This window comes from Haliotis cracherodii, unplaced genomic scaffold (assembly GCF_022045235.1).
Source record: "Haliotis cracherodii isolate W230 unplaced genomic scaffold, xgHalCrac1.p SCAF_5, whole genome shotgun sequence".
Classification (NCBI taxonomy): domain Eukaryota; kingdom Metazoa; phylum Mollusca; class Gastropoda; order Lepetellida; family Haliotidae; genus Haliotis; species Haliotis cracherodii.
In genome coordinates this window covers 22,358,244-22,370,176 of record NW_027266308.1, presented here as the reverse complement: position 1 = coordinate 22,370,176, position 11,933 = coordinate 22,358,244, and the positions used below count along the sequence as shown (strand labels likewise).

Genomic DNA, 11,933 nt, shown 5'->3' with positions numbered 1-11,933 from the left:
ATGACCTACACATTGCATTCATCTCAGTCAAGTGTACTGCATGAAGCAACCACTTGTCAACCTGTCGATGTCATTTGCATTGATCTGTTCTTGTACCTGTACTCCATTTTGTCATTATTTTTAAAACGCTTTTGAGGACAAAAGCTCCACGACGTTCAGGGGTATTGTTATAGTGCAAGCCATTTCAATACTTTTACTTAAATAGTGCAAACCATTTCAATACTTTTATTTTACATTTCATTTATCTAAATACCTAACTGGTTCAATATGTTTCCAAGTGCACCGAAATTCTATGCCCTTTGTCTGTTTGATATATTCAGCAAACATTCGGCGTTCCCCTCTTATCATAAGCCCCTCCGGGCAGGACCCTTAATCTCCAGAGCTATCTATAAATTTTATTTAACACCTCCTAACGTCGCCGGATCTTACGTATATATGTTACAGGAAACAAGTATAATCAGTGATTAAGTCTAATAACTGGAAATATCAGTGATTATGTCTAATAACTGATTCACTCGGTGGTTATGTCTAATTACTGAAATATTCAGTAATTAGACATAATCACTGAAATGAACCAAGGGATTGTGTTCTGTCACGTTATTATCAACATGTACCTTTTCGACTCATTTCAACCTGCATCAATAAATATGGCTGCTGTCGTCTAAACTTCACCCCTGAGTTTTGTCTTCCGTCATCACCCTGAGCTACCATCCGAGGGCCGAAACGTACGCCCTTGGACATAAGTAACATTATTGCCTCGAGTGTTTCCTCATATTTTCAATACGAATTTCTAGCTGGTGCCAGAATAGGTGAACAGCACTATGAATATACCATTGAGATGTACGAGATGTACGTTCACTAGAACATCGTTATCTCGAACTCCGTTATCTCGAATGTGCCGATATCACGAACCTATCTCCGGTCCCCACATATAAATGTGCTCGTATATCTCGAAGATTATAAGGATACGTATTCTGTTTGCTGACTGTAGACGCCGGCGAGAGTTGTACACCGTTATAAGACGATGTGATGAATGTACGTACCTCAGTGTTATCTGACACAGATCTAATATCAGCCGCTGACGAAACAACAGATTACTCCGTTTACGTATACATGCATCACACCATAGGTGAATTCCGGGTCAGGATACGACGCAAATGAAGGTGTTGATCGGGCAAGCACTATAGCACAACACGACTGCATGGATCGTTGCTCATGACTTCAGTAACAGGTTTGTCTGTCTTGATTATTTTCAGTCTATGATATATCTGGTGTAATTGCTAACTTCAGTTTTTGAACACTACCCACACACTCGCATGAGTGAGTGTGTGTGTGTGTGTGGGGGGGGGGGGGGTGTGTGGGGGGGGGGGGGGAGGTGTAGCGAAGTGGATAAGGCGTTGGCTCGTCTCACTGAAGAACAGAGTTCTATTCCCCATACAGATATAACGTATGATGTTGCGCTCCGCAATTACAAAAGACTGTGTGCAACCACACGTAATCTCGTCGGCATTACCTGCACTCAGAAGCATACTGACCCCCTCCTTTCTTCACAGGTACACCCAGTACATATGTTGACAGTATGGGGAAAGAGATACAAACGTGTTCTTTCAGTGCGCCATTCTATTGGGCTCTGACGGAATGTCGGTTAATGGCTAGATAGACCACGAGATCCCTGCGTAAAACGTTTCATATTAAAAATAGTTCAAAGATTGTTATATTTGTCAAATAAGGAGTCAGGATGTTGGAAAAAGATGAGTTGGTTAATTGTATAACGCCACACTCAGCAATATTCCAGATATATGACGGCGATCTGTAAGTAATCGAGTCTGGACCAGATAGTCCAGTGATTGACAACATGAGCATCAATCTATGCAATTGGGGTCGATGACATGCATCAACCAAGTCAGCGAGCCTGACCACCCGATCTTGTTAGTCGCCACTTACGACAAGCATAGTCGCCGTTTACGGCAAGCATGGGTTGCTGAACACCTATTCTATCCCGGATAGTATTAATTGCTTGTCTTTTTTCTGCACCACCATTTCTTTCATCTTATGAAAAATGTTTAAAGAATGGCAAATTATAACTAACTAAGGTAATAATACTTACATGACCTGCGCTTATTTATCTCTGTCATTATTATTGTAACCATGTGTCTACTTTTAAGTGTATATACTTATGCCATACATCGTACTGATTAAGGAATTAAACGTCATCGTAAGATATATGTACTCCATATACATACAGCACAACGGTACTTTGATTCTATAGCGCAGAAAGTCGTTACCCCGAATTACTCTGTAACGGTTCACCCCTTGTTTTCAGAGGTGTCATTCAGACAAAAATGTCAGGTGTGACAGTTATCACAATCTTACCGGTTATAAAGATTTGTTACATGCCGACTGACACTCTTGGTCAGTGATTGGGACAACAGATCAACACACACACACTTCCTATTCAATATGTACGCATGATCAAATGTGTGTGTGTGTGTGTGTGTGTGTGTGTGTGTGTGTGTGTGAGAGAGAGAGAGAGAGAGAGAGAGAGAGAGAGAGAGAGAGAGAGAGAGAGAGAGAGAGAGAGAATGTATGTAATCCTATAGATTACAAAATATATGCTTCGCTCGGTTGAAACCAGAAGGCAGGGGTATGCCCGGGAAAGAAGCCTTCTCTCTCTCTCTCTCTCTCTCGTGTGGAGCCGAGTAAGCTTAGGGATTATCGGCTGTTGTGTGAAAACAAATGAATGCTTCAGAAAGATTGACGTCCTGTCCCTGTGAACAAATCTACAAATTACGGACTGAACGCCAAAAGTGTCTGTCAGGTTTCTTAATGCTTAATTACCTTTCCTGGAGAATATGTTCTTGTAAAAGCGCTATAAAACATCTTAACATCCAAAGATATGAATGTTCAAGCTACAGGCCTCACTCCAGTTTCCCTTTATTTAGCAGGCCAATCATACTCAAAAACAGCCTGTTTCACCAAAGTGGTAAACGTCTGAGACCTGCATCACTTCGGGCTTTCCTCCCACATTAAGCTGACACGCCGTGATATAACTGGAACACTCTTAAAAGCGGCGTTATACTAACCTCGCTCACTCACTCTTTTGCTGGGGTGTTCGCGGGCCACATTGTAGGCCACAGGATTAAAGGGATTTGATCCTGTGGCAACCGAGATGTTATAATTTAGATAGTTAGTTATCAGAGCCCAATTGCGTATTCTGTTTATATTTCTATATCCTGCTATGCTTTATATCTAACAAAGCTATACATTACTATTTTATTATACCTTTATCTTATCTTTATTTAAAACTTTCTCCCTCTGTAACACAATCCATATGTTCTAGTATTATATTTGATATATCCGTATTTACATACATACATCATTTATAATTTTTAGTTAACATATATACCTATAAATCTTCACTATGTTATGTAATGTGTTAATTTAACTTTTCAATATACAATTAAGTATGGTGGTTTATATCTATTAAGCATATTATTTATTATTCAACCCCACCTACCCCGTCGACGAAATAGAGGACTGAGAAGTTGACGTAAAACCTAAAAATTGATAATGATAATATATGAATGTTTATGCAACAAGCGCTGCGTGTTAAGTTAAATTTAAATACGTTTGGCACATTAACATATTTCAACACCTTTTTAGCGGTAAAATTATATACATTTAAACGTCGCATAATAGTAGCATATCACCGTTGAAATTAAAAGGTCTACAAAAAGATGTATTTCTTATAATAGAAGGTATAATAATGTTCACATCAAGGTTTGTGTTTTTTACAATTGAGTATTGATGCTTAGTGATGTCAAAGGTAACATTTTATTATTAGAGGAAATTGGTTGTGAATACTTAATACCATGTATACAGGATATCTTCAGGATTTTTAGTCTTTTTTTTTCTCTGTGTGTAATTCTGATGGAAAGAAGTCACTCAACCAGTTCAATCATTCCATAGTATAAGGAGATCAGACTTGCTTAGAATCTGTGTTTATCTGTGGCAACTTCCCGCTGATGACATTTTAGTGAACTTAACAAGTGGTGATGAATTTTGATATTCATATTATTATAATCTGTCAAACTGTACATAAATGTAGTATTAAAAATGATATGAAGTGGTCAGTGCACTACGAAACTATCGAAAAAGTGCAAAGCCGAATAATCAGTTGTACCAAATTAACTCCCCAACAATCTCAGTCATTGTGACGCAGCCGACGCGATCACGCCAAAACGAGACAAAACGGCCCAAGGCAAGGTACGTCGTAAAGGTGGCGTATGAACATTCGTGGCTGGTGATTCGACCATAGACGTGTAAGTAGACGCGGTGATGAATGTTGTGATTATGCTTCAATATAATGTTTTGTTTATTGATAATACGCTGAACTTTTATAGTGACAGGGTGCTTGTACTAGAGATACCCCATACCTTCTCTCTCTTAAGCGTATTTGTTCGCCTGACCTGCTATTGATCAAAGGCAACTGCAACGATTTATGGACGTAACAAATTCAGAAAAAAACTATTCCAATCTTACAGGGGTGTGGTGAGCTACATGCATCTATGCATATCTGTTTTATGTAGTGTAAATAGTAGTGTCTATCGGGAATAGATTATCCATAGGAGCTGAATAGCTTTCGTATAACTATCTGGACCCAGCCTCACCCCCATCCCCACAAACATTCGGATGACCAGCTGATGCCTAAAAATAGTCCCGTCCGCACGTGATGTTTTCAGACACTGTACAGTAAATAGATTTGTTATTAAACGGGTGATCTATTCACGGAGGAGTAACACATAGATATTTAATCTCACAAACTCTGGTACGAAAGTAGGATCGTGTAGAAATAAAAGTAGCCATGGAGAGTGTGATTGCCTGGAAGTGACCTCTGTACATACAGGTCAGTCACAGTAGGTGTAAATTCGCTAATCGATGTGTGTACCGTTACCAAGCCAGGTTCCACTTGTCGCGGTCCGCCCAGATAATTCTCCTTGTCAACATGACCCTAATGATTGATGTCTTTGAGAGGTTAACGTGTAAGAAATGATTACGTTTGTCTTTCCACCGCAATATAACTGAAAGGTCACGTTAATTCCAATTCACTCACTCGATCCCCAAGTTCAAGGAAAGGTCAATGTGATAGGGATAATGTACATAATCAGTTACTACTCAGATGACTTTGTTTGTTGGTTGGATAACGCCGCGCTTAGCAATAATCCAGCTATATGCCTTTTTTGTAATAATCGAGCCTGGAACTGACGCTCCAGTGATTGACACCATGACCATCAATGTACGCAATTGGGCTCTGATAACTAACTATCCAAATTATAACATCTCGGTTGCCACAGGATCAAAGCCCTTTAATCCTCATACCTACAATGTGGCTCGTAAACACCCCAGTAAAAAGAGTGAGTGAGCGAGTTTAGTATAACGCCGCTTTTAACATTATTCCAGTTATATCACGGCGTGTCAGCTTAATGTGGGAGGAAAGCCCGAAGTGATGCAGGTCTCAGACGTTTACCACTTTGGTGAAACCAACGGGCATGGGTATGGTGCTGACAAACCTAGAAACATAATCGGGGCGAACCGGGATTCGAAACCCCAATCATAGGTTTCTGGTGTGCTCAAGGCACGCACATTTGCACAGCACCTTCCCCCTTCCCAGTCGATACCGTTCACAAATCAATCACCCAAACCTAAAATGTATGTTACCATAAAATGCAAATGTTAAATTTAAGTTACCTTCATAGAATTGACAAAGCCATATCTCATTCTAAAAACGTATTCAAATATTGACATTCAAAAGCAACATTATTGATATGTCAGTTTCATTTAAGTTCGATATATAATTATAGACCGTGCACGTGGTAATCGGTGACCATCTGAAGCGAGCATATGGTGCGAGGCTATGTAGCGATATATACTGATCACACTGTCAACCAGTCTCATTGTCACGAGACACGCTTAACACGCCCACCTACACACAAGGCAGAGTGGTACATTTTATGACCTTTTCAACTGTGAAGTCGACTTTCTGACAGGCAGCGGTCATATGGTCTGAGGTGCAGCGTTATCTCACATTCGTATGATTATGTTTCAGGACTGAAAAAGTGTAAATCTGTCAATAATGCCGACGGAGGAGGAACAAAAACCGCTCCTTGGGGCCACAAGCACTAAACCCACATCGTTCCTGAAGGCTATGTTTCTCTGCGGGTTGATGATGGTGTTATACATCTCTGGCTTCATCTCACTGGTCCCGCTCCTCAGCCAGTTTGTAAGGAACAGAGTTGCCGAGCGTTACTCCAACAACAGCAACGGCAGTGTCAGCACCGGGGACGTCTGCAAACGAAATAACAGTGACGACAACAATAAACTTGGAATCAAAATCCAACAAGAGTCATCAGAACTCTTGCTTATTACTACTCTACCCGGCTCCATTATCGCCATCCTTGTCAACCTAGTCCTTGGATCTTACTCGGATTTCCTCGGAAGAAGGTTCCTTTTCTTTGTACCTACTTTAGGAGCTGCCCTGAAAGTAACGCTTCTGTGTTTTATTATAAGCTTCCACATGTCCCTTAATTGGCTCTACCTGGCATACATTTTGGAAGGTTTTACTGGAGGGTTTACAGCCTTCCTGTTAGCCGTGTTCTCTTACACTGCCGATGTCACAACGCCAGGGAAAAAGCGTACTGTCATGATAGCTCTCATGGAGGGTATCTTAGCTGTTGCCGGAGCAGTTGGACAAGTGGCAGTGGGATTTATTATTGAGGATGTCAACTACCTGTACGCTGCGATAATGATCGCTGCCATCTTTGGTCTGGCACTGATCGTTATAATAACACTCCTGCCTGAAACTATGACCAATAAGATGGAGAAACGGTGGTCTCCACTGCCACACATCAAGAAGGTTTTTGGATTCTTCTTCACACGAGGCTCAGGTAAACAGCGAGCCATGTATATTCTAGCAATGCTTATATTCTATTTTGGAGTAATTGTCAACCTAGGTCGGACTTCAGTAGAAACTCTCTATCAATTAGACAAACCATTTTGTTGGAGCCCTCTGAAAATCGGTTTCTATGGTGCTATCAGACTGTCCTTCACTGTCGCATGCAGTGTAGTTGGATTGAAGCTTCTGCAGCCTTGCTTCCGAGACATGACAATTGCATTAATAGGACTGGCTTTCGGCGCAGCATCCTTCGTGATGGAAGGACTGGCCGTCAACGATTGGATGCTGTATTCAGGTAAGTTTTCAATGGGTTTCTGATCTACCTCCTATATCTGAGTATCCTATACTGAGCGTAAATTCCCGTTAAACTGTAATAGTGGTATAACATACATGGAGTAAAACAATTTTAATTACTTTGTGACAGTTTAAGGTCCGATTAATGTTAAAGCAGCTGGTGGAGCTGCTGTAAGCTTGTGGACCAATAATATAAGCCTGTGGAGCGAATGAACACCACGTGGATTGATCCAATAGGCAGATTATACACCCCAAGTCACTTTGTGGGGCCAATAGCCAGCCGTGGAGCCAATATATAGTTCTGTGGGGCCAGTAGGCAACTCGTGGATCCAGTGGGGACAATTTCCTGTCTTGTGAGCCTATGGTGGAGACAATATATTACTCTTCGGGTCTATAAGGCAACTTGTGGAACCATAATAATATGATATTTTCGAGTAAGTAGCTTGTGGAGTTAATATATAATCGGTGTAGCTTGTGGAGTCAATGTCGTTATTTGAAGCCGATAAGGAGCAAGTGAACCAATACATAGCTCCGTGTGACTTTTGGAGCCAGTAGTACTCAGTGAAGATAATTCACCAAGAAACAAGGGATAGCTTGAGTTGTCACATGCACCTAGATTTGATGTGATAACAACTATAACTATTTCTTAGCCTGGTTCCAGATAATATAAATCAGTTCTTTGTTTCAGTGCCAGTAATCGGTTTCATAGCATTCAATGTTGTTCCTGTTGCCAGGGCAACCATGTCCAAAATGACCTCGCCACTAGAACAAGGTAAGCACGTTCACAAGTTTGCAGATATGGTTGATTATTTACCCACCACAATGATGCGATTTACGTATTCATTCCGATCAATGTAACTATTTCTAACGCAATTTAAACATAAATATAAAATGTTCGTTCTTACGAAAGTTTAATGGTGCAAATTTGTTGGCATAATTCTTTTACATCGGAATGTCTACTTACATTAATTTCTTTTCCCGAAATTTCGAGTTTTTTCGTAATTCCGATTTACTCGTTATTTCAAGTTTATTTAAAAATACTAGACTTTTTTATTTTTCTCGCATGTCGATTATATTCTCCACAATTTCAAGTTTTTTTCTCGTTACTTCGATTATTTTTTCGTAATTTCGATTTTGATTTTTGAACATAAACTTTGCAATATTGAGAAAATAATCGAAGTAACGAGAAAATACTATTTTAATTTGATACTCCAATTTGTAACTTAAGGTTTTTAAATGAACTTGAAATAACAAGAAAATAATCGAAATTACGATAACTCTTTTTCCTGCTTCCAAAGTGGCACCATATTACGCTTTCCTTCATATTTCCGATTCTCTTTCTTTGAAGGTGCCTTATTCTCCAGTATTGCTGCCATGGAAACCATCTGCAACACGATGTCCAACACTCTCTACAATACCGTGTATCAGAACACTGTAGGGGTATTCAGGGGGGCCGTCTTCATAATGATGGCTGGGTTTGGTGTGCTTACCTCCTGCTTCATTGTGTGAGTATCCCAATGTTTTGTGTGTTGATCTTTAGAAACTGAATCGGGGCGGTCGGGTAGCCTCGTGGTTAAAGCGTTCGCTCGTCACGCCGAAGACCCGGGTTCGATTCCCGATTCCCAGGCACAATGTGTGAATCCCATTTCTGGTATCCCCCGCCGTGATATTGCTGGATTATTGCTAAAAGCGGCGTAAATCAAACTCACTCACTCACTCACTATAAACTGAATCCTATTGTTTGCTGAGTTTTCATATGGAAAGTATGCTATATTCACCGATCACATGCACTTATAATAAATATAAGATAGCTATGAGAACAATGAAGAACGGAGCGTGGTCTATTTCACGACAGAACACTGTTCTATCACGACGTCATTTCTGGAGATTCGAAAATGTAACATATCGCAACTTGATGACGTCATATATTGGACGACGTTATATTTTGGTGGGAAATGTCTACAGTAGTAAGTTATTTCCAATAGACGTAACCGTGCAACGCAGATAAACGCAGTGGCCGAACGATTATATCAAAAAGTGGGAGAGATATAGCAGTTTGTATTAGGAGAAAAGGTACAGGTAATCGACTTTGATGATTGTGGGAATATGCGGGATATACCAAACTTAACCCACCTGTTCGTTAAATGGACTTGTCCGACATATGCGAGGTTGGGTTCTATTCAGGGAGTCACCTTTATTAAATTTTGGGTTAATATGTTTAAAGTTTGTATATTATGCAGTATGTCAGCATCCTTAAAGAGGCTTTTAAGTAACGTTGATATCCATATAAGAAATAAACGATTCGTGGTCAGTGTTTGTCGTAAATAAAACACTGCAGAGAGAATAAACCACTCAGGGCTGCGTATCTCATGGTTTATTCTCCCTGCAGCGTTTTATGTGTAAGATAAACAACTCCCACTCGTTGTTGTTTTCTTAAACAAAAAACCGATTTGTTTGTGTGCAACAAATACATATACGAATAAATCAGATTAATCCATAAGTCAAGTCTGTCTTCATTGGCACTGCATGTAGCTTCTAAATGATACTTAAGGATATGAAACTAAATACATATGTTTATTATCTGTTGTTGACAGGTTTTCATAAAATGCATTGCTTTAGTAACTATATTGCTGAAATGTTGCTGGCTGGAATTTAAATGTTCATTTCTGACTCAGTGTCTGTATGACCTTATAGCTGACCTCGTATTGTCCTTCAATTGCAGCATGACCTGTTTCTGACGTTTATACGCGTTAAAGTACATTGTGTACGAGATGTACGTGTTATCTTGAACTGTATCATCTGAAGTTTGTGATGCACTTCGTGGTATTGCTTTGTATTACAACATCTGTATAGAATGTGTGACTTGGCTTTGCGATGCGACATCTTTGCTGAAATATATTGCTTGGCTTGTGTAATACGGAGTCTGTATCGAAATATGTAGGTTGGCTTGAGTAATACGGAGCCTGTACTGAATAATGTGTCTGGGCTGGTGGTATACGAAGCATGTGCTGAAATATGTGACTTGGCTTGAGTAATACGAAGCATGTGCTGAAATATGTGACTTGGCTTGAGTAATACGAAGCATGTGCTGAAATATGTGACTTGGCTTTGTCATACGATATCTGCATGCTCAGTTTTCATTGGTCTGAACACTCGCAGTCTTCCCTTTATCTTTAGTTATGGTTTCAGATTGATTGAATGGTTATTCGCCACGACTCTCTGTATAGGAACTGTGTATGTAAATAGAGTGGCTGGAACAATGCTCACCGACATATCTGCTGACATATCCACGTTTGTGGAAAATGTCTTCTAAACCTGTCAGAACGTAACGTAAAGCAATACTATCATATGTTGTATATTGCAGCGTCTTCCTCTGCATCTCTCGTAACAGCGGGTACCTCGTCTACGAGGTAACGATTCCTCCAACCAATAACGACGTGACTGTGAACAAGGAGGAGCCAGCATCGTCCCCACAAACGTGTACAGACACCACAAACAACGAATGATACTCAAACACATACACGTGCTCAACACTATCAGTGCTCGCATAGAAGTTAGTGAAGATGTCCTTTACACCCAACTGGTTTTTGTGTCATAAACCTGGACAGTTCTACGATCTGAAATGACGCATCTCTTAGATCATTCTGAACACATGCAGCGTGAAAACAGAAACTATCAGTATTGGCGCCATTAGAATGTGTTCTGGTCATTTTGTTGCAACGGGTTGTTGCCTGTATAGGCGCCGAGGTTGGACGACTTTATTTAGAATACCTGGGAGTAAGCGTTGGTTCTTTGTTATGCATTATTTTGTAAAGAGCATCACGTTCGTAGCCCATGTGTTTTAAACATGGAGTCAACGCTCTGACTAACTCCTCGATGGTTGAAATGTAAATCACCCTTTGGGGGGTCGCTAAATGTACAGAAATGCTTGAGTGACAAAAATCATTTCAACCGTTACATGACGGAAGACACCAAGACTGAGCATCACATTGTACCTACTTTGAGATTCGAACCCGTGGCTTCAGTCGCGACTGATGATGCTTCATGGCTACATATTAAACAGTAGGCAACGATTTCCATCAGACATTGATGTATTTCTTTGTTAATTGCTTAACGACACAGTCAGCAATAGCTATATGTAAATAATCGAGTCTGAACCAGACAATCCAGTGATTGCTTCATTCACTTATATGATTTCAGTTATATGTGGTCCTTTATTGTTATTTATATAGACATGGAACGTGGGTATTATATAAAATGCCATACGCGTTCTCGTTAGATGCCAGTTGGATGATGTTCACTAGTTCCACACAATGGAGACCTTCTGCAACAATCTCAATGAAGGATGTATCTTTATGTTGTTTTCGGTGTCAGCTGTTAGGCGTTTTTCCTTGCAAACTTTCTGATCATTTGCCACGTACAATGCCCATGTTTGTATAGTATGCATTCATCAATAAATTATAACTCTTACAATTGTTCTCTTACAATGACACAAAGACATGGTCTTCTACAACCGCTGTTTGTCCTGTGATATAACCTTGCATTTACAGTGAACCCTTGGAATGGCGATAGCGGCAGAGACCCGTTACTCACACAACATGATAACCGTCCCCGAACACGGTTACCGGGGAGAGGAACCACACTTAGGATGCAACGTTAAGATCCTGTCTATTTTGAAATGTTCAAT

The 11,933-nt window shown here is 40.2% G+C and overlaps 1 protein-coding gene across 1 annotated transcript; it reads left to right on the top strand.

The window, feature by feature from the left end:
• Nucleotides 1-1,146: 1,146 nt before the first annotated feature.
• On the top strand, nt 1,147-11,685 carry LOC139444237 (lysosomal proton-coupled steroid conjugate and bile acid symporter SLC46A3-like). The gene is made up of 5 exons (XM_071225160.1): nt 1,147-1,231; nt 6,107-7,247; nt 7,935-8,018; nt 8,595-8,751; nt 10,611-11,685. The coding sequence occupies exons 2-5, from the start codon at nt 6,134-6,136 to the stop codon at nt 10,750-10,752; spliced, it is 1,497 nt and encodes a 498-aa protein (XP_071081261.1). The 5' UTR covers nt 1,147-1,231; nt 6,107-6,133; the 3' UTR covers nt 10,753-11,685.
• Nucleotides 11,686-11,933: the final 248 nt, after the last annotated feature.